Here is a 24,799-nt window from a genome sequence, read left to right on the forward strand (position 1 = left end):
CAGTAGATAAAAGGTTCACAACATTGACGTAAGTATATTCTATAGACACGAACGTCCATATAAATTATTTGTTCAAAATCTGAACTAAAATTGCAATCAAAACGTCAATGTTATAACCAATTTATTCACATGAACAACAAATAATTTTACTTATTTGACTAATATTTTTTATTCACATCCAGGTTTACACTTAGACTTGAGTTCTTATATTATGAGCGCCACTCTGTACATAACCACTCACTATCAATATTGAAATCATACTGAAGTCAGGTGTACAGATTGCAGTATATTTGAGTCGAACACAATGCGTGTACGGAACGCCAGATCTAGTACGTAGTACATAAGTAATATACATCGATTGCTCACAATAATTATTATATTCCAAAAATGTTAGGTTTCTAACGAAAACTGGCTGAATATATTTAATTTTATGTATTTTTAATGTTATCATTACATCCATTATAGAAATTAGATATTTTAAGCAATATTCCGTGTGGGGGTTTTTATTTTAATTATTTTATTCCTGACCAGTAAATACTACTTCCTGACTAGATAAATAGAACATCAAATCATATAGGATCATTTTTTATTGTGGTCAATTAGCATAATTTGCAGGTAAGTAAAAATAATGCTTACCATGCATGAATTCATGTTCGTATATTTTTATAATTAGCAAAATTTTAACGTAGGTACGTAAATATACTGCTTAGCAGGCATGGTAGTCGAAAACCATGCTCATAAATGAATACTGATTATTATGTTATTTTTTAAAGTAAAAATAAACTCAAAGATATTATCACAAATCAGTATAGACATACTTTCTCGAAGTCAGTACTGTACCGTTTGGCATAATTGAGCCTAATTCATCATAGGTATTACATATCCTATTGCTTTTTATAGTATTTAAGAAGTACTGTGAAATACTCCATGTTTCATTAGGTGTGCGCTTAGATTAGACTATCTAGGAAGGACGCGCCATGTGTGTTTTGTTGCAAACAAGAAAATTCTGTCATTTTCAATGTAACTACTTAGAAAGAGCAATATATTATACTATATCGATTTGTGTCGTTATAAACGCACACTTAACAGTTATTATAAATTTACGTATAAGCATTTAGTTTAATACTTTGATAGAAAGGAATGATCACACAAGGCGCGTACTTTTATATATTGTCTAAGGGTTTTAATATCTGGTTACAAAAACATTATTTTTTCGGTTAGAATAACTAAATACAGATAACTGTCTATCGAATATATTATCTAAGCCACTATATTGATATCCCACGGTTTTGAAAAGATGTCCAGTTTATTTCAAAAGTTGATAGATGAATTGCACACTGGCACTATGAATTCCTATTTTCAGCACTTACAATATTATATTTTAACCCCAACACATAGTCCAATCATCTATTCTTGTCTGTAGTTTCACTACTATACTATATAACGATAATGCTGGTCCTAGGGGAAGCCCGAGCCCTCTAACGATGTCGGCGCGGCGTGCCATACATAGAGCTGGTCCATCGAATTCCTATAAATAAAGAAAACGATTACTGTGATTTTATCCTCAGGTATGTACAAGATATTAAATATCTTCTCAAAGTAATCAATAAAGTTACATCATAAAAAAAGTGACACATATTAAATCTATTAAAAAATTACAAAGAATTTACAAAATAATACTTGCCTGTTCTTTCAATATTGGTGCAGCCTCAGGATGATGTTTTGAAAAATATTGAAACACGTCATCTGTAGTCCAATTTGTTATATCAGGTATATTTGGATCTATAGGAGTATCTTCTGACAACTTTGATGGTGCTCTATCTAATTCGTGTGGTTTTAAGAAAGGATCTAAAGATGGTGAGTTTTGAGCTATGTATTCAATATTCCTTGGTATTATTGCAGGCGAGCCAACTGCAGCCGGCCGGAATTCTAGACAGTTATGGCACTCCCACTGGTCCCAGGCTATATGTCTCTCTGGTATTCTAGGAGCGTGACAAAGTGCGTGATAAGCGTCTGAACATATACTGCACACCGTGAGAATACCCTGCAATGAAGAATTTGAATTTGGATAAAAGTTATATATAATTTTTATTGTCTTAAACAGTTCATATGAGGTTGGAATGAGACATTTGAAAGTATGTAATTAGTAATTACAGATAAATTTCTTACACGAAGACGCGCCTCAGGACTTTCCCTAATGATAAGTGATTATCGTATTATGTACCTATATGTATGACGTTATTCATCGTATTACTGTAAGCAGTAATACGATGAATAACGTCAAAATTCAATATCATATTATATGATACTGAAAACAGATAGGATTATAATTCAAAAGTTTGGTATAAGTATCAACTAGAAGTGGTGGGGCGCGTCTTTGTGGATGAAATTACCTATACCACCCTACAAGGCTACATGGACAACTATAGATTTGTATTGGGTCAGGTGATTCTGGTAAGAGAGAATAGTAAAAGAAATGCAAATTATCAGAAGCCTGATATCGAAATAATACTATTTTTCGGATTTTATCGCGTTTTTTATATTATATTCATAGGCTCGGTACAGACTCGTACTATGATAACGTCGGAAGAAAATTATAGGTAATATAAAAAACTACGATAAATGCCACAAACATAGTTTTAGTTCGATGGTCAACATTCGCTTGAACATAAGAAATCAAAAGACCTTTTTGAGAACTCAGCAATCATCAATGTCAGTTAAATTCTGTTTGGTCTAAATTCTAAAACATGATTGTTGATAATGATTACTTCTTAACCGAATTTCAGCCACGGCGGCCAATCTTAACGGAGAGCCAAGTACGCAGAAGATATTGTAGTGCACAAGTGTGTGCGCAGTACACAGCAGCAATCCATGACCTGTGAGAGATCAAGCGCAGGAACAAAGGCTTTACATGCTTTCCGAGGCACGGGGGTATCACATCGCCAACTTCCCAACTCTGAGCTGCGACTGAGTAATTTTTAAGATTGAACAACCCTGTCACAATTATTTTGCCCGACCAGGGATTCGTACCCGAGACCTCAGCACGGTTGTCGTACGCGTACCGTGTACGATTAAAACTACGCCACCGAGACAGTCAATTTTAAAACGTAGGTCAGTCTACAAAATATACTTACCTCCGAAGTAGATCAACGTTAGAACTACATTAGCCCGATATGGGATACGTATGTCTATCTCGACGTTTCGGATCTTTAATATGGTAACTAGTATCATAAAGCTACAGTTGAGTGTGTCCAAATGTGACGAATGGTTGGCGAGTACGTGTGTTTGCATATCTCCAGATGCTACGCACGTGCAAATTTATTAACTTTCTGTTTAAAAAGAATAAGTGTCCGCGAACTCCACGCCCCGTAGGTTCTAACAATACCATATTTTCGTCGGCGTTTGACTGAATGCGTGATGTTTTTACATTTCAACGCATCAGCAACGCTTAGATCTGCGGTTATTTATAGAAGACATGCATTGCAGGTTTCATACAATTAAGAAATTAAAAAACTTACAGCATCATTTGTTTCGCAACAAACAACACATGTCTTGCAATGTGGACATTGCCACGTGTTGTCTGGACGAGGCTTTAGAATTCCCGAACCCGATTGTAGGCAACGCAAATGTGCTTTATTGTTACAATCTCTGCATTCTATTAATCTGTCATTTGATCCTCGAGGTTTTGAATTCGACAAACAGAGCACACTCCCCCTGACTCTTCATGTGGAAGGGAGTCATCCTGTTCTATTTCATCACCACTCCCATCAAAAGATAATTGACTTTCTGACAATGTTGTACCTTCTTCTTTTATATGACCAGCAATCATCAGCCTCTTCTTAATAGTACTTTTATTTAAAGAACCCACTGGTCTCCCTCGTTTCCTTTTGCTGGGTACATTGTTATCTGATGGATCAAACACTTTCTTGGCCATTTTACGTCTTTCCCCTACTCTTACACCGGCATTCCTGGTAGTGCTACTGCTAGGTCCACTGCTACCAGCGCCACCACCACGTTTTTTGGGCCTGCCTCTCATTCTTTGAGGGGATGATCTACATGACGAGTTTGCAGAAGAAGTCATCTGGAACATAAATGATCTAATATTTATTTAAATTATTGTTTCAATTTAATTTTTATTTTACATTGGTTCAAAAATTAATTAGGATAAATTATTTGCTGATGTGACACAATCAATGACAATTGACAGCAAAGAAACTTCAATATCAAAAAATATTATATTGTGACATTGCATAAATAAGGTTTTAAATTTCATCTGAATCATGAAAATGTGCATGAGCTTTATTGCAAGAATATCTAGAGTCTTCAGCAAGTCTTGCTGATTCTTAACGCGAATATTTCCTTCTAAGGGCGGATTATGCTAGCATATTCTATAGAGCATGGAAATAGCACCTGTACTGTGGTTTTAACAAGAAGCTTTTAATTTTTCTATTATATACACATCTGTGATTAAAATTATGTGTGTAATGACTGTTATGTTCCAGTTTGAAGGATATTGTAGCCAGTGTAACTAGTGGATATAATGAGACTTAACATCTCATGTCTCAGGATGGCAAGCGCAGTGGAAAACAAACCATACTTTGTAATCCAATGTGTTTGGATGGTGTTTTTATTGTTAATAGGAGGTCCTATTGCTTATCATCAGGCAAACAACAAGCTCGTCTCATCATTCAAAGAAAAAGAAAAAAGTAAACTTATGGATTAAAAACTAAACAACCTTCAAAAACTAGAAAAAAAAACAAAAAGCAATTATATATTATAAACAGATTACTAATTTTGACTCAGTAACCAATTTAAATAAAATAAATATATTTCAATTGAAGATTGTTTTTATATATTTTCTTGGGTTTTACCTGGCTTAGCAATTTTAACTGGTCACTACTTCAAAATTAGTAGCCTGTATATAAAGTAAAATAAAATATTTTTGGTTTTTAGTTGTTTTATGAGGGTGGTAAATTATTTTCTTGGAATTTTTTTTTGTGTTAGTAAAAAATGAACCCAACACAACACCACTAGAAAGTCACATGATAGCATAAATTTGATTTCATTCACATGGAGGATATATTTATTCCAGTTATTCTGATTCAAAATCAAACATTTATGTTTGGAAAGTATGATTGAGCAATTATTTTATGCAAATGCAGATGCAAATAATTATAACTAATAGCATCTGGTTTTCTTTTCCAGAATATGATATTTCAATTTGGTAAGAGAGCAAAGTAATTTATAACTGATATATTAAGTATGTACCTTAGTATTGGAATCCACACATTCAAATTTAAAACTGTCAGAACTATCACCATCATGATCAGCTGGACCCAGAGCCAAATTACCATTTTGCAACTTTACAAGGCTGCCAGACGACAACTCCTTGTTGACGATAACTTCTAGTTGTTTCTTAGAATATTTTGACTCTTGTGATGCTGCAGCTTTAATAAGATCCTCAAATGCAATCCCATTTTCTAAGTAACTTTGATCTTGATAAATTAGAGTAGCTATAGCTGATGTTATGATTCTACACGCTCACTTGTACCAATAGCAGACGCCATACCTAAAACATTTATTTGGAAATATATGGAAAGAACAAAGGATTAATTAATATAGCATTACATAAGGTAGAACAAGTATGACCATGTTCCTGTATGACTTAAGTTGGCTGGATACACCTCAGTCTTCCACTTTGAATATATTCATTATCATAATCATAGTAGGAATAAATAACTTACTAGTATTTTTGTTGGATTTTTTTCGCCACTTCGCAGCGTTCCTGTAGCTTACATTATCTTTATAGTCAACTTTAAATATACTTTTTTCTTTTTAAACAACGCTTTAGATCTGCTTTTGTATCTTTTGGTGGTACTTTATAACACTTCAGCATAAACTTACAAATCCTGTTTGCATCTGGACGCGATTTTCGAGAGCGCAAATGATCTATTGCAGCCAGAATTTGATTTTTATACTTTATCTCTGACATTTCTGTAATAAATACATTTCTTACTAATTTAAATACATATTTAGCCTAGGATTAGGGGTAGGTATTCAAGACTAACTTATTTAATTATGTTCGATTAGCAATAAATACCTGTGTAAAATCATGCCGGCGAATTTAAACCACGCACCTAGATCCTTTTATATGCCCTTATTTATCGAATTATAAATAATTGTCGAAGATAATCTTCACCGTGTTTTCTGCAACTTGTACGGCAAGGTAGCTTTAAAAAAGAAAAAGATTTTTATAGAGAGGAAATATTCGTTTACACTGAACAAATTCCAAACTAAGGTAGGTTATGCGGAAAAATATAAGGCGGACTCTTTTAAATGTAACTACTGCTAAAATAAAAAGGGACAAATATATTAATTGTAGGTACTTACCTAAAACTTATTTGTCAAATAATTTATGGGAAAGCTTACTTTAGTGATGTTTATTTGTCTATAACGCAATTTTTTTATCGAAATAAATGTAAGTTATTATTTTTTTTTCTTAATTGGGATGATAAAGTGTTATTCAAGTGATCATCATCAATCATCATAATATGTTTTTTGACTCGTGTTGGTGAATTTGAGATATTCATAAATTATACGATTTGACGACGATCGCACGGAAAGTTGCATCATTATTATAGTGGTTCAATTCTCTAAATTACTTTCACAAAATCATTGTTACTTTTAAAAAATAATAGACAAAATCAATTCGAGATACAAAATTTTGTGATATAACGAACAAATCAATTCACATCACTATGACGATTTTCGACTTGTGTATTTTGCAGAAAAGACAAATGTAAAACTAGACTGTATGGTCGAAAGGCCTTTATAGCCTGTCCTCTGGACGAATAAAAGAAAGAAAAATATATTTTGACATTTTGTCATGTGCTTGTCACAAGTATTATTTTTTGGTTGTTTCTAAATTTGTATCGAATAGTGTTATTATAGATTTTTACGGATAAATTCCATTTTGTAGATTAAATTCCGTGTGATGCAACTAGAACTTGAAAATGTTTTCAACGTCTCTATTTCGTCTACATTTGACTTACTGTAAAACAAATTTTTTGCGCCTTGCATACTATTCTTCACAACCGGAACGTATTACCAAAAAAGAACTATGGAAAATAGTTAATGTTGCAATTATAGGAGCACCGAATTCGGGAAAAAGTACTCTAATTAACAATATTACGGAACGTAAGGTAACATTTTTTTTTTAATAATTCGTTTGTATGACTTAAATAAACGTTTTTATTAAAAAATAAGTGATCCATAATCCATTTAAAAATCATCATAGTGGTAATAAAAGAATAAAGTTTCAATATTTTAATTAAAAAAAATATATAGGATTTAGTTTTTCTCTTTAAATATTATTTTGATGATCCAGGATTCAAACATGATTATATTTTTGCCTTTATAAAAGTTAGCTCGAAATAAAATACCAAAAAAATCTACAGTAAAAGTAGCCTGTTTTTCACTATAAACTTTGTTACTGCAAAACTTCCTAACACATTGAATGTTTATATTAATGAAAAAGTGCCAGTCTCAATATAAACAGTTGGTACTTATGTGATTATTGAAAATACAAAATATAAAAAAAAACGTGCATTTCTTATTTCCAGATATGTGCTGCTTCTAACAAAGTGCACACAACAACAAAATTAATAAGAGCAATGTGCTATCATGATAATACACAAATAATATTTTTGGACACCCCAGGTATTGTGACTGAGAGAGAACAGAAGAAGTAAGTAGATTTTTATTAAACATAATATTATACAATATTATTGGCTACATTTATTATATAATTTACAAATATCTCAATAGCATTATGTACAATTTTATTGGTACCAATTCATTGGGTTTTACTACTAGTTGGTACTGTCAGAATCAAAATTTCATGAACAAGTTCAAATTCCCATACTTTATGTATGGATAAGTTACTTGACATGGATATACTGTTCAAGATTGCTTATTATTTTGTGTCATAAAAAAAATTAAACATTTATAAAAAAATTCTCTTATTACAGATATAAATTACCTAACTCTATGATTGAGGCTTGCCACAAAAGCCTGAGATGTGCAGATGTAATTGGAGTAGTTCATGATATATCAAATAGATTTACTAAAGACAGCCTTCATCCTGATGTTTTATCTATGTTGAATATTGTAGAAGATATACCAAGTTTTCTTATTCTAAATAAGGTAATTATTATCTATACTAATATATAAAACTGAAGAGTTTGTTAGTTAGAACATGCTAAGCTTAGGAACTACTAAACTAATTTTGAAAGTATTACACCACTAAGAAGCTACTTTAGTCCTGAGTGATGTAGGCAATATTTTAAAGAGTTTTTATTTTTACTGAGATATTGATAGTAATATTATAATTATTGTAAGTTAGTTATACAACTTCTCAGTAAATCAAAGTACAAGATCCATGAAGTAATAGAAATAACTCTACTTTTCTAATATTTAACAGCTGAAATTTAGTCTATAATTTTTTTTTATATTGTAGGTGGACAAATTAAAAACAAAAAGGCAGCTTCTGGTAACCATAAGGAATCTGACAAATGGTTTCATTGCCGGCAATCCAGTACCTGGTTCAGAAAAGCTTAGTAAAAACAAACCTGATAAAGGTTATAGCAACTTTTCTGATGTTTTCATGGTTTCGGCTTTGAATGGCGATGGTGTTGCTGATATTAAGGTATGTAGAATCAAGTGATGCTTAACCCTGCTTACTTTCCTTATAAAACTTCATGGCCTTTTGTAGCAATATCTACCTACTACTAATTATTCTTGTATTTAGAATTTAAAAATATATGCCAAATGTAACACTCATGAATTGGTATGTATGTTAAGCAATGCGCCCATATTAATCCTACACATGAGAGATAACTAATTTTTTTCCATAGACAGCTTTCAAAATGTTGCTGGTTCCAGTAGACCATGCCCCCTTACAACCCTTATTAATATTATATGCCTACATTTATAGGTGAAGTTAAGGCAACATTTTAGTATTTTTCTATCACAACAGATAAATTTTCGTGGACCTCCCTTACGAATTGTGAACCTGGGGGTCACAATTCGTAAGAGGGTTCTCTGGGGGGTCTACCTGGACGACTTTGGGAATCAATGCCCTAGTTAAAAATATACTTATCCATTAGATTAAACTTATTGTTGATTGTATTTCTATAACAGCAATATCTCATAAATAACGCCAAGGAGGGAAGACTACACTACTCACCAGAGGAATGGACAGATCAATCTCCCGAATCACTTATTGAGGAAGCAGTCCGGGCAAAGTTCTTAGATTTTTTACAGCAAGAATTGCCATATAGTTTAAAGATACAATTGGAGTACTATGAAGTCGACGAGAATGATAAAATCATCTGTTCAGTGTCTGTTGAGTGCCCAACAGAGAGAATTATGAAGCTGATCAGTGGTGCTGGAGGAGGCAGACTGCAGCAAATAAGATCCCATGTTAGAAATGATTTAGTTGAATTGTTTAAGAAAATAGTGGTATTAGATATCCATTTAAAAGTTAAGAATAAATCGTTGTTAGATGTCGAATCTGTTTAGTTTATTGTGATAAGTTAATGTAAATAACACATTTTGTAACACAATAAAATTGTTATAAAATAAAAATATATTGTTTATTTTAAAAAGCTTACAGTATCCAGAATCTATCTATAGGTACCGTTTTAGATTATAATTGCAGTTACCGTTAATATTATTCAATAAAAATTTAATAAAAAATTCGAATAAGGGCCGACACAAACATCTTACAAAGTAAAAATATAAAATGTGTTTCCGTCCTTAAACTTCAGTATAGGTACCTCGTAATATTTTGACCCAAACATTCTGGAGTCGAGTATTTTCATTTCAATCTATGGTTCGGTTTCCCGGCGCGAGAATGTTTGTTTTTGTGTATTGGAATTTTTTATTTGTAATTATTTAAAAAAAAATAATTTACTATTTTTTCCAGCATGAGCTTCGATCAATATCATATGATTACACACCTTAAACTCACCTATTTGCGTCGGGGGTTAAAAAACGGTACCGTAGCCTGTAGGCAGGTGCATCGGTAACTATCGATATCTATCTATATATCGAGAGTTACTCACTTGTCTCATTACTTAATAGCAGTGTATTTGTGCTGTGAAATTCGAGTTTCTGGGTTCGATTCGCAAGTCGGGCAATGAATGTTCAGGTTCTAAGCGGCAGATCTTTAGGAAGATCGAGACCCTGGGCGGCTGTACCGTACGCCACCATCTAAGACTACCACTACACTTAGACCTATTATGATTTATCAAATTTTATATCTTCGAATTCCGAAGTTTTGTTTTAAGTTACGAATAATACACACCATGTGGGAGCGAAACTATTATCGATAAAACCAATATTTCCGTTTTGGCAGTCCATTCCACTTCTCGCTAAATTAGTGTGCATACTGCTGCGTCATATTACGTTAGAGCGGTGTAATACCGCGCATCCAATACAGCTAAGTATGCTACCTAGTTAATTATTATCAAGAACATAGTTCTTATTCTAAGATTCTAGAGTCTAGACTCTAGAGAGAGCTAGAAGGTCTAAGCTCGAAGCGTATTTTAAGCATAAGTCAAAAGAGAATTAGATACGAACTTAGCATAGGCTTTCCGTAGTATTCTAATGCTTTTTGGCACAGGCGGACTAAGGTCTTTGTTCTTACGTAGTATTTGTATGCACTTTGGTCTTTCTCTGCGCCTCAGTCTGCGATCTTAGCTGTGCTAGGGACCATAGATTTAAATGTCTCTATGCTAGAAAGCGAAAATTATTATCTACCTTACCCAAGAAATTGGGTCTCGACCTCAGAACAATGACAAGCACTTGACCTTATCTTATTAACTATATTTGTTTATTGTCACATTGTAGTCCTCAGATTGCAGTCACAGACGATATTAGATCTACCTATCAAAATTTGTCCATGTCTTTTCCTGCTTTGACTTTGACAAAATCATCGTATGACAACGATGGAGTCATTATCTAAAAATTTGTTTATATAATTGGACAATGAACTTTGTTTTTGTATACGCTATTATTTACTACTTGACATTGGTTAAATCACCAAAAGATGGTGGAAATCAATAATTAACTCAGGAATTAACTTGAATTGAATTTATCTACATCATGAGTGTTTTAGATGAGTGCTGTGAAGTACCAAGATGTTGCTGGTTCATAAAATTGCGACGAGGATGCATATTGATTGCGTTTTCGACTATAATTCTGCTACTTATACTCTTATTGTTACTCATATTTGTGGCTTCAGGCGTCGAAGATATGGGTTTAGGGGACTATGTGTCCGTGTATGCAGTATATTTTTATTTTATTTTATGTGTGTTTATGTTTATTGCGAGCGTCGTTTTACTTTTTGGGATTTGTGTAAAGAGTGAGGCAATGGTATCTTTTTATGTATGGCATCTGTTGGTACATGGATTGATAATAACACCATTTTTTGTTTTTTGTTTTGTAATGGCATTACTGCATGGTTCAAAAGAATTTGCAATATTTACTATAATATTTAGCATTTGTTATCTTACTTTTATATACCATTATTTCCTTGTAACGAACACTTATAGAATGAAGTTTTAAATAACAGGATTGAATGTGTAATTATATTAACATATTATTATGATAATAAACATGTTGCAAACTGTACAGTATTATACAGCCTTTTTATTGCACCACATTGATTTATGGGTAAACCTGTTTTATAATACGTATCTAAATATTGTGGTTGTGATGTTTTTTTAATCAGAAATAGGCAGATAAACAAATTAGTCAGGCCCGAATCGGAAATTGAACCCAGCAACCTCAGGGCTTTTAGCTTTACTACGCTGCCACTAGACCAATGGATATGGTTACAGTTATAAATAGGTTCAACGTGTGTAATGACAAAATAGTACAGTAATATAATATTATGTATATAACTTTTGCAATTTGTATGTTTAGTAAGTACTTCCTAACCGTTTCAGACACTGACATTTTCCATGATGAAATAATGAAAATGAATTGAGTATCTAATGACTGTTTAGAGATATATCCAATTTTGTAGCGTCATTGCTTATTTCCCTAAAAATGTAGCTGCTACTCAAGCTACAATACAATTAATTAAAGACCTATACAGAATATATCTATACAGAAGTTGAATCAGTTTAGAATATGCCTATAGAAAATTTCGACTTCCATACATTTGTATAATACTCAGTGGTTTCCATATTTTACGACAAATAAACAACAGCATTAAAGCCATATCTCTGTCGCGAGACTTTCTTGAATGTAATAAGTTACAATTTTATTTGACTTAAATTATTGTTAGTTAACCACGGGCATCTTTATCTTTTTACGCGACCTAAGCCTAAGAATAGAATTATAGGCGCCCACGTAACATTAAGAGACTGTACAGCTTAACCACAAAACTTTGTTAAGACTTGTTTACGAACAGTTACAGTTCCCACTTTATGTGATGGCGGTCCCTAACTTGCTGTATAAGATACTTTATACATACACGATTTAAACGATCTTAGTTTTGAACAAAGCTAGTTTAATTACAATGACCTGGATACCTCTGCATTTGCCTGCCTCCTTAGAAAGTATGTATAAATAATCCAAGAACAAATTACTATCTTATCTACTTAATATCTATCGAATATCGATACCTAGCGATGCATGGAATGGATCGATGAGTGACTCTTGGGCTCTCCCTTTTTTTTTTTTTTTTTGGTTTCGCGGAGAAAGTCCCTTATTACTACCGCCCAGCCTTCGTGGGGGGCGACTGAGCGGTTATGCTGGGGTAACCGTGCCTTACGGCCCGGATTTGAAGACGACCTTCGGGCGACCGCCGGGCCGAGTCCCTAACCCTATATACAACTTAAACCTATGCACGACCTACCAGCTAAAACTCCGCGGTGGCCCTCTTCGGCGCATTAGGAATTGGTACTTATCCACAATTTCTTTAACTTCTTTTAAAAAATTTACACCTCAGAAAGTACATAACTTGAGATACATTCGAGTTATGGGTCGTGGATTTTATCGTTATGAGTAAAATTGATAACTATGCAAGGAAATATTGCAATGAAGGCCTAGACATTTTTCACTGACCTAGAACCTATTATTCACCGTATTCAAAGAAGCGCTCTGAAGCTAAATAAAATTGCAACGTCGAAGTGCAGCTCCTTGGGGAATTCACGGTAGCTAAGGTTTATGGCACGTCAAAGGATGTATGGAAACAGGCCTAAACTTTAAACACCTTGTAATGTTTATGTAGCGGCATGGATCGAGAACTTAAAATGATTATCAAATTCCATGACAAACCAGTTTTCTCGCGACACGTGTGGTAGATAATGTTTATTTGTAAGGTTTTTAGAGTCTATTATTTTCGGACTGTATGATATTTTGCCCCTAGAGAATCCATCTCTTACGTTAAAAGTTGAATCGTATAAAAATAATTCACACTCGGAGCTTGGCTTCGGCATAACTGCACTTTAAGAGTAATGGTTGAACGATTGTTGCGCTGTCGAAATATCATCTCGAAGGGTTTTAAAATCAAACCTCTAGTGTTCCGGATGTGTTAAAATCCTTTCAAAGTAAAGCTTTTAAGCACTCGAGTCACAATTACACTCGCGTGCTTCTAAAAATTCACACCGACCGTTTTTAGTACGTGGACTCCAATCGAACAAAAGTTTCAGATGTGTATGTAAATGAGCTACATATTTACCTCTATCACGTATTCTGTTAAAAAAAGGCGCCGTATTTCTAGCAAAGAATAGGTTGAGGTAGTATAATTGTGTTTCGTAATGTAACGTCACTGTAAATTTATTCGTTTCGATATATTGCAAATAGTTTTGTACTACAGTTACGTATTTGATATAATTTATCACCTTCTTACTTATTATTATCGGCTCGTTGCTTTAGTGTCAGACCTATGTGGAACGTGAACGGGAAGATTCGTGTTTGATTCATGATTCACTATAAAAATATCTAGCAAACAATTCGGTAATAAACGTGTAGTTATCACAGAGTAGTGTAATAAAAACTAATACCTCATAAGTAAGAATTATTACAAATCATGTTTAACTACATTTTAGATGTGGGTAGATAAGTTTTAAATCAAGTAAAATTAAATGTAGTTTCAATAACGCTAGAGGATATAAAGTTTACAATGTTTGCACCCGAGAAAACAGCATCTATTAAAGTTTCCGATATCCGATTCAGAAATTAATAACACCTGTGGCACTTTAAACTGTTCCTTCTAGTGCAGGTAAACGGCAGGTAAACAGTGTAGTGCTACACTTCCGCACGGACAGGTATTTTTGTCTATTAACGTAACTAGGAATACCTATTGGGGGGTTTGCTTAATTTCTAAGTAATATGTCAATTGTCATGTAGATTATGAATAAAAAAAACATGGCCACTAAATACTTAATTTAGTAGCGACATTTTATCACTGTAGATAATGAGGTTCTAAGTTTTTATTAGACGTTTGTTAATTCTTTATTGGTAACGTTAGGGGGCTTTATTCCATCTGCTATAGAAAAAATAAACGTACAATAGCTAATAATTATATTGATAAGATCACAAGATCTTATTCCGTATATGAGTAATAATTAATAATAATATATATTTTTTATTTTAAGTAAATAACTGAATTTGTTTACAATTTCAATGGTTACAAATTATAAGCTTATTATAAAAACAAAACAATAAAAATTACATGACCATCTTTTTGCAATTAAGGGCGTTCTAATCGAAGCACAACTTTGTTAGCAATATAGGTGAAAGAGTTGATAGGTGAGAGAGAGACCCTATTTACATGGCTATCAAAGTTGTACTTCAATTAGAATGCCCATAATAGCCTAAAGACGGTTTCGCCCTCATAGACAAAATAGGACCCACTGAACTCGTCATCATAATTATTATGGGTGTAGGGTCGTCGTATTTTTTGTTAAATCCGGACGTGACAAAATCACTATCTTGTTCTTGAACTTAACAGTGCCGTCCATCATAAAACGCGTTGCATTTCTCGAAGGTCATCAATTTATGCCAGGTCGCATTCAGCTCGTGATTTTCTATCGTTTCGTAACTTTTGACATCTGCATCATGGTCGCAAATTCGAAGATATATCTTGAAAATATCGTTGTAAATACAACACAGAGTTTTGATGGGCCCGCGCGTACCCACCTGCTCTGTGCCTAGATACGCTTATGCAATTCTCTGTACATTGAACTCACCTGAGCGAGTCGAAAATTCGGCCACGTGTGCGCTGTCACGTCTACTAACTTGCATGTGCTTAGAAATGCGCCAAAACGTTCCTAGACTGTGTGCCGCCCTTATAGCATTAGTTTCGTTGTACGTGTCAGCTTATCTTGTGTGCATACTGTTTTATTTGTAAATTTTAATATTATGTTTCGATTAAGCTTCTATGTATTGTACATGTGAAACGTCAGACATGTTTATCTTTCGAAGGAAAAGTCGCTATCTAAAACTCTACATACTACCATAAATTCCTGGAAACATATTTTCTACTAAAAATTACGGCTACGCCCGGTTTACTTCACAATTCTTAGAAAGCATGTTTATAATTTGCAGTAGTATACTCATATACCTATGTACTTTATTAATTCTTGGAACGTTTACATATTTTTAGAACGCTACAGCATACCAACTAGGGATCAAAAGCATTCAAGGAGTCTTATTTCAATACAGTTCAGTATCTTAGCTTCATTTCATTGTTATTTATGCTGACCAGTGACACTCATAATATATATAGGTACCTGTAGTTAATTCGTAATTTACGAGTATATTCTATAGTGAGATACAATTTTACTCAAAATTAATCATTTTTGTAGAAGTACCTATCTTCGATTGTACCTCTTAATGATTCATCTTATTTCTAATAAGTAATATTAGATACTTTGTCAAAAACTCAATATTAAACTAAAAACATTTGTCACTTGATTTTTGCCGAGTGATACCTTGAATGCGTAAAATGTCTGAATTTACTCATTTTACAAAATATCGAATAAAAACACAAAATACGGCGAATGGGTAGGCTAGAACAACATTGTTGTTATTACATTTTACATATAAAAACTCATAAAAACCTTATATCATGTCTCTGATTTCTTATAGCAATGTTTCGTAACTCAGGTTTTTAAAGGAAGTAAAAATGTATTACGGCGCAAATGGTGTATTATTTCTATTACCTGTTTCAACTTTCTTTATAACCGAATAGCTTAGAATATATATAATATTTATAATATAACACTTTAATTACATTAAAATTAATTCATTATAACGCTTTAATGTTTATACTTACACATGTTATATCGTACTTATTTCGTTCTCTAATTTCTTATAATTATATGATTTCGTCTTATATTTTTATGTATAATATTATAATTTCCATCATTATACTAAAATGTCTTTTGTCACCTCATTCAAGTTTTAGGAATTTACATATTACAGTAAATTCGCGATTGCGGAGTGCAGTTCCGTCATTACCAAATAATATTAATCTATTGGTTTAGTTATTGACTTTTGTCAATATACAGAGGCGTGTCGATTTCTAATACTTTATATTTAAACTGACAATAATGGCAGATTTTCAAATGAAATGGATATTCTATTACCCATACCTATCTGTATAAATATAACCACATAGCTCTACCGCTGAAGCTAAATACTTAGAAGTCAATTTTCGGTGGTCCGTTAACCAGCGATGCGACGTTGTACCGTGTTTCAGAATACGCTTGGTTAACTAGCTTCGGGATTGGTTACCTTTTTTCCGTGGGTAAATCGTCAGTTGACTATCTCCCGCCTTGGGATGGGCGGGAGGGCGTGTCAGACTTTTACCGACTAAGAACCTACGGTGTTCCCATCCTTTGCCTATGTTGCTAGGTCCAAGATCCGGTGGCATTGAGACCTAGGCAGGCACCGGCCCTAAGGGGCCCCGCAAATTACTCTGACACTGCTCTTCGAGGCGCGCGTGGAACACTACGCGCCGAACACACAGGCCGTTGGGTGTTTCGGGCGACGGGCTACCCAATGCTCGTCACCCGACGGTCCGCGCCTACGGAGGCCGACGATCCTCAGCAGACGTTCGACGCCCGCGTCTTGTGCGTCTGCCGTGGCGGATGGGACGTTGGGCGCTTTGGCGCCATGTCCGCTCCGCCACCTCCTTTGCGAGCATCACGTCCTCGCAGAAGGAGGTGACTGCGTCCCACTCTCTCTCCCCGGAGCATGGCTTCTACCAGGCCCCGACGCGAGAGGTCTCTCCGCCACCGATGGCCGTTGTGAGAACACGGCGGGGCTCAGCCAAGCTGGGCACACCTCCACCGTATGCTCCACCGTGTCCTCCGGCCGATCCGCACAGTAAAACACGCGGGCGTATCCTCCACCCGGATCCGATACAGGTACCTGCCGAAGCAGCCGTGACCGGTCAGTACCTGCGTCGTCCGGAATGAGAGGACGCCGTGACGTCTCGTCAGCCACACCTCGAAGAGGGGACTTACCGCCGCTATAGTGGCGTGCCCAATTGGTTACCTTTAACTGAATTTTACCCTCGTCTATTTTGTAAACAAGATATTTCTTCAAGTAATTTTGCTATACATCGCGTTTTATTGAGCTGCGGCAGTAAGGGCAGCTACTTTTACAACTGTAGTTATAAAAAACTTTCTTAGGAGACTGTCGATAATTTTTCAAAATATAAAGATGAATAGAATTAAAAACAAATGCGATCAAGAAAATTAGCAATTTATGCAATATTTTTTTTGATGCCAATCAATCTTTTTGTTTATAAGGATCAAAATACTCTATGGAACCATGAAAGGTCTGAGTACTTTAATGGTCAAAAATTGTAAAAAAGGCCTTAAACTATCACCTCCTTTTCGTTTTTAAACAGACAAAACTTTGTATTCAGTGTTGATTAATTGACAAAAGAGATGAAGTAAAGGATTAATCTTTTGTAGTATGACCCAGACACATCACGTTATCCCCAAAGGGGCAGGCAGAGGTGGAATTAAGGCATTCTTATCGTCAAGATTTTTCCCATGATATTATAGGGAGCGAGCCTCTCACCATATCGGGCAAAAAATCCAGACTCCCTGCTGGTACTGGTAAATAAACCTAATGGGTACTTGGTTTGGTACACTTTGTCCGTCTTGGGTTTCGAATCTGGGACCTCAGAGCGGTGTCGTAGAGTTCACGCAATACGACTAAACGGCTACCGAGGCAAATAATTGAAGTTTACGTATAGATAATGAAATTGTAATAAGCCGATGTATTATAGACATTGAACAAAAACTAATGTGGAGGGCTTTATAAGAGCAAGAGAATCCAAACAGATTTTAGATTTTTTGTGTATCTGTATGTTTGTACGCGCATCACGCGAAACGTATTGCATGAAAATAAATGCAGTTTCCATTAATGGATTGCTAGGGTCTAATTTAAAATATAGGCTCCATTTTATTCCGGAAAAACTATTAAAATGCTGGCGGAACCGCCAGGAAAATCTGGTGACAGAAAAATACATACCTACTTTATGTTGAGGATAGTTATCAATATTTAAGGTATTCGTCCATTATTGGAAATATGATGATGGATACTATATCTAATAAATTACGTTCTCAAGTAAAACATTTGAGCTCATTTTTGCCATCACCCGACGATATTTTCACATAATGTGCTCTACCGGTCAGCTATCTGCAAGATTTATCTCGACAGTAAAGAAGACCCATAAAATGTTATAACAATTTGCACAAATATGCCCAATAGAATATTAGTTTATTACTTAGAGATATTAATAGTACATTAAATTTAAGTAGTAATATCAATGGTTTTCACAAACGTCTCTTGAAGTTATGTTAACTGGTACAATTTCGCCACGCACTACGAACTGTCAAAGTTTAGAATTCGAAGACTCTGCATATTCATACAATCTTCAAACTACAATGTGCATCCCAAGTTTGCCTCCTGTACTATAATGTTTTGATAAGTATACTTTATAGTACAGCCACGTGGCTTACATTAATATTATGTATATCTTACTTGTTAATTGATTATAATGTTTAAAGAAATTAAGTATTATTTGAAATAGTAGGTAAAATATGTATCTCAGTCACAATTATTATGCCCCGGGTCAGGGCATAATAATTGTGACTGAGTTTTTCCATCTCGCAGCTCGAAGTCAGGAAGTTGGTGGTGCGATACCCCAGTGCCTCGGAAAGCACGTGAAGCTGTTGGTCCTGTGCCTATCTTGTTCCGATCATGTCGGATTTGCCGTCTCACCGGACTATGAAAGTAAAGGAACAGAGAACGCACCTGTGTATTACGCACATGCTTATGCACTATAATATCTTTTGCGTACTTGGCTGATTTCCCTTGAGATTAGCCGCCGTGGCCGAAATTTGGCTAAGAGGGATTCATTCATTCATTAATTTCATACAAACAAAAAAAAAACTCTGACACACGGATAAAATAATAAATATTTAGTTTATGCAAACATTATGCTCGAAGGGATGCAGCCTAACAATATGACCATAATGTTCTAAGGCCAGCTGTTATTTTCATTAAATGCGCTTATCTTTAAGATTCATGGGAATTGAGTACCTTTTAGGTATGCTTCACTCTGCCATGGTGATTCATTATAAGATAAAATGATATTATCCTGGTTGTATCGGCTCAATCATGGTTTGCACTGGCGCATCCATTGGGGCGAAGTTTTTTTTAGTCCCGCCAGCTGTCTCCCCTCGATAAAATCTGTAGCTACGACATTAATTGTGTAGACATATATGTGTACAGCGCGACTTAAATAATGCAATATGATGGGCGTACCGCAAACTCTAGCACATATCATATAGTACCTAAACAATAGTATTAATGTGATGTGGTTAAAAATACATATTGGGAATGGATATAATTAAAGTGCATATTATTTCATCGGGCAATTTTTTTTAACTTTTACTGAATTTTACATGTGGTTGAGAAACAGGACCTCAATTTTTAATATTTTTTTAGATGACTATTAAAAGTAACCGTGTATGAGAATCACGTTAGTTAGAAACGCACTGGTTAGTTTGTCATTGTTTAAAACTTTGATCAGTTTGATTCTGCAAAACCTGACCACGATATAAATCACGACGAGAAATTAAATCGGGAAAATGGTGGTTTATCAGTTTTCTATAGCATATCTACCAACCCTTCGAGACAGGCAGAAGGACTCAGTTTATGTTATGATTATAATATATAAACGGCGTTATATTCAATACCATTGCAAATACATTTTTGACATATATTTGGTTGGTTACTTTATATTATGTTAATATAATTATTTATGTATAAATTAATATAGTTTTTAAAGGCACAAGTATATTTAATATTACAAACAAATTGATCAAAATAATGAAATGACATAGACATTTAATTATTATGATGATTACCTAAACTGTTCACCGAATAGCAAAATACATTCTTATTTGTCACGACTAGATTCTAAAATCGTTAATATATTGTTATTACCGCAGTATGTATGTGAAATAAAGCTCCTTTTGGGCCTTAAAAAACATTTGTGGTATATAGTAACCAATACAACGTTTAAATTCGTGAGAATGTCAATTCAGTAAACATGTTTTATGAAAATAATATTGCGGTGGAATTGCTGTTCGCGTATTTATTTTCGAAGACACGTTAAACGTGAATATATTTTTATCCAAAAATAATGTTGGTTTAAAGGACTTCAGATTTCTTTACGAGAAAAAAACACAAACAAAGTTCAAACACACCTAAAAGGATTCCAGTGTAAACAATGTCGAATCAACACGATGAATTTATCTAAAGGGAAATCTCTCCAGCGAAAAGCAAACACGTCTTGAGCAAAAGACTACTGAGGGATGAGTGATTCAGTGGGTTAGAAAATGTTAGTTGATTTTTGAATTTCACACTTCAATGCTCGCTTTAACGTGGGGTTGGGGACTAACTTATGCTCAATTATGTTTACATATTTTTATGTGATCGTCCGTTTACTCTACAACTTTGAATTTGATTCCAAATTACGTAGTGCTTGAACGACCTTTATTTTAAAGCATCTCCAATCTATTGCAGGTGGTACCATTATTTATAATAGGATAAATAAATAACACGTACAAGCCTAACAGCTAATTTAAATCGCTTTGATTTCATAATGGAACAACCGAAAAAGCTAAGTAGAAGAATATCCTTTACATTTATGTAGATTGTGATATAAAACCGGATAAGTGCGAGTTGGACTCGCGCACCAATGGCTTCGTACAAACTTGTAGGTAAGGTATATAAGTTCAAACTTTATAAACTTACTTTGCCGTTCGATCCCTAGACACGATTTTTGCACCAACCGCAAATAATAAGTTTATACTGGTAAATTCGTATTTTCTTTTTATTAAAATAAATATTTATGGTTTCCTGATTTTTCTACAATATGCTGTGAGACATTGCTTCTTGACAAATTTCATGATTTTAGCTCTACTGGAAGTATACTATAGGATTTGATTCGCTTGTGAAATCGCAAAGTATGTGATATAAACGGCTAATTGAGTTTTTCACAGCTAAAAGAGACCCTAGACCGGAGGTTTTGATATAAATTAAAATTTGATACTTCTACGCGTTCCTGCCATAAAGAGTCTTGACAGACAGACAGACGGGTCGACGGAGAGACTGACAACATAGTGATCCTATAAGGGTTTCTTTGTAAGGTAAGAAAATTTAAAAATGGGCTTCCTTATATTTTGTCTTGGCGGCTTACCAAAAAATATGTTTAATAGCGTCGGAACAAGCCTTATTGTTAATAAAACCACTATGACGGATCACTGTTATTTAATTTGATATCTTAAACATAAACTTAAAGAACTACATTATTGTGGCTGCTCGCCGGCAGCCCGTGACAGGAAGAAGGAAGTGGAGGCGTGTTGCCACAAAACAAATTAAATTACATATAAACAAATGTTACCCTAAACAAATATAAATGTACCCATTCAACATGCCTCCTTACATTTATATTTTAACTAAATCATATCATACACTACTCATATCAAGTATTTTAAATTAAAACAATAGCTCTATAAACATTACCTTCAGTATAACATATTAATTGTAACTTTTTTTTTTTATATTACAATTATCATCTTTTAATTAAACAATTTAAACCAATATTTATCTCAACATAATATCCATCTGAAAGATAATTTACTTTTACAACAACTTTAACATATCTCTAAATTTATTAAATTTATTACTTCCCAATGGTTTTGTTAAAATGTCAGCTATATTTTTGATCAGATGCAATTTTTATAACATCAATTAAACCAATTTTAACACTTTCATGAACAAAATGATAATGAACTTCAATATGTTTTGAATTTTTTGTGAAATTTCCGTATTTAGCAATAATTTGAGCTCCAATATTATCTTCATATATTTTTACAGGTTTACAATCTTTCTGACAAATCTCATTAATTAAACAAACTATAAATTTAATTTCAGTAACAGCTTCTGACAGCGCAATGTATTCAGCAAATGTAGATGACTTTGTTACACAATTTTGTTTCTTTGATTTCCAAAATATTACATTCCCAAACAGTCTAATTACAAATCCTGTTGTTGATTTCCTACTGACAATATCTCCTGCAAAATCTGCATCACATAGCAATCTAACATATCAGAATTTATATTCATGTTATAAATTAATTTTATATGTTTTGTTAAGTAAAGATATTTAAGTACTCGCAAAGCATATTTAAAATGTGTCTCATTATAGCAATTTTGGAATCTACTCAAATAATTAACACTGAACGATATATCTGGTCTTGTACCTGAACTAATATATAAAAGTGCTCCAATTAAATTTCTATATTTTACATTCTCATTTATATTACAGTTTTCTAGTTTAAGATTTACTTCCATTGGTGTAGTATATAACTTTGTATTTATTATATTATAACGCTTAGCTAATGATTCTATATATGATTCCTGACTCAGTGTCATGGTCTTATTCTTTTTATAATCATAATCAATATGTATTCCAATGTATTCTTTAACTTTACCCATATCCTTCATAGTAAATTTACTTAACAGTTTGTTTTAATATTACTCATTACCTTTTCATCTTTACAACATATTAACAAATCATCAACATATAACAAAATGTATACACTCACATTAGTATCCAATTTAAAATATAAACAAAAGTCATATTTACTTCTCTGAAATCCAAGACTAGTTAAAAACTTATTGACACATTCATACCAAGCCCGAGGGCTTTCTTTTAAACCATATAATGTTTTATTTAATTTATAAACTCTATCAGTGCCATCATCATAACCAATTGGCTGGTTTACATAAACTTCAGATAAAATTTTACCATTTAAAAAAGCAGTTTCAACATCCATCTGATGTATATTAAGATTATTTTGACAACAATAAGACAATAACAATTTTAAAGTTTGCATTTTAGCAACGGGGTGAATATATATCATCAATAAAATCTTTTGTTGAAAACCTCTTACTACTAACCTAGCTTTAAATTTATTTTCGGCTTTCTTTCTGTATATCCATTTCACATCTAAAGGCTGTTTGTCTGCTGGTTTACTTACAAGTCTCAGGTCTCATTTTTGCCAAACTGTTCATCTCACGATTCATAGCCTCAGTCCATTCTTTTTGCTTCATCGCTAGTTATTGCCTCCTGAAAATTATCTGGAATCATAGCATCACAATAGTTAACAGTTATACAATAATAACCAAATTCTTCATCAAACCGAGTTGGTGGCTTGATTTTACGCCGATTTCTTGTTTCAATTACTTTATTATCATCATAACTTTCATTTGTTTCAGCATTCAAATCTTCATTAATTTTCTCATTATTTTCTTCTGCATTAGTCTCTTTCTTCTCTTCTATAATTTTCTCTTCCAATTTATTCGGCTGGCTATTACTTTTATCATTTTTCTTCTCTATTATCATCGAGACCAATACACATTACATCATCTTCAATTATATCACAATGTCTTGCTACAACTATTCTATTGTTTATTAATACTCTATATCCAACATCTGTATAGCCCATTAGTATGCCAAGCTCGGCTTTCCTGTCCCATTTACATTTTCTCTTTTCCTCTGGTGTTCTAACAAATACTTTACTTCCATATATCCTTAAATTTTCAATGCTTGGCCTTTGTTTGAAAAATATCTCATAAGGCGTCTTCCTTTCTATAGTGCCATTTGTTAATGTTCTATTCTTTAAATAAGCTGCGGCCATAACCACTTCAGGCCAAAATCTTTTTATGTACTTTTGCCTCTGCCAAAAGACATCTTGACATATCCATTATTGATCTATTAAACCTTTCTGCTGTGCCATTTAATTCATGCACATATGGCGGACAAGATTTAATCATTATTCCCTTTGATCTTGCAAAGTCAAACACTCTTTTATTAATGTATTCCTTTCCATTATCACATCTCAATTCTTTAATATTTTTTCCCAGTTAAATTTTGTATCTCATTAACATACTGCATTAAACAATTATATACTTTATCTTTTGACGGAATACAATAAACTTTTGCCAACTTACTATAGTCATCTACAAAACTTAAGAAATATTTTTCACCATTAAAACCTGTAGTTCTGTGTGGCCCATTTAAATCTGTGTGTACAATTTCTAATATATCCTGTGCTCGTTTTCTATTATTTTTAAATGGCAAGTTATGCATTTTATTTTCAATACATATAGCACATTT

At 33.6% G+C, this 24,799-nt stretch overlaps 2 protein-coding genes and 1 non-coding gene across 3 annotated transcripts in view; 2 read left to right on the forward strand and 1 right to left on the reverse strand.

The window, feature by feature from the left end:
* Positions 1-24,799, forward strand: part of LOC115441058 (dihydrolipoyl dehydrogenase-like) — a 46,039-nt gene that overhangs the window by 20,304 nt on the left and 936 nt on the right. The window lies entirely within an intron of this gene.
* On the reverse strand, positions 1,163-6,483 carry LOC115441085. Its single transcript, XR_005113091.1, has 7 exons — positions 6,391-6,483; positions 6,101-6,230; positions 5,745-5,994; positions 5,269-5,569; positions 3,519-4,081; positions 1,685-2,044; positions 1,163-1,528 (listed from the first exon to the last, which is right to left on the reverse strand). It is a non-coding gene; the product is annotated as an uncharacterized LOC115441085 (transcript).
* On the forward strand, positions 6,873-9,648 carry LOC119190774 (GTPase Era, mitochondrial-like). The gene is made up of 5 exons (XM_037443544.1): positions 6,873-7,202; positions 7,623-7,747; positions 8,031-8,205; positions 8,519-8,707; positions 9,202-9,648. The coding sequence occupies exons 1-5, from the start codon at positions 7,014-7,016 to the stop codon at positions 9,580-9,582; spliced, it is 1,059 nt and encodes a 352-aa protein (XP_037299441.1). The 5' UTR covers positions 6,873-7,013; the 3' UTR covers positions 9,583-9,648.

This window comes from Manduca sexta, chromosome 26, assembly GCF_014839805.1.
Source record: "Manduca sexta isolate Smith_Timp_Sample1 chromosome 26, JHU_Msex_v1.0, whole genome shotgun sequence".
NCBI lineage: Eukaryota > Metazoa > Arthropoda > Insecta > Lepidoptera > Sphingidae > Manduca > Manduca sexta.

Bases quoted from the DNA above. Each gene is read 5' to 3' on its own strand.
- LOC119190774 (XM_037443544.1), top strand. From the start codon at position 7,014: ATGTTTTCAACGTCTCTATTTCGTCTACATTTGACTTACTGTAAAACA. The intron at 7,748-8,030 runs GTAAGTAGATTT...CTCTTATTACAG, and splicing joins ACTGAGAGAGAACAGAAGAA to ATATAAATTACCTAACTCTA. The intron at 8,708-9,201 runs GTATGTAGAATC...TTTCTATAACAG, and splicing joins ATGGTGTTGCTGATATTAAG to CAATATCTCATAAATAACGC.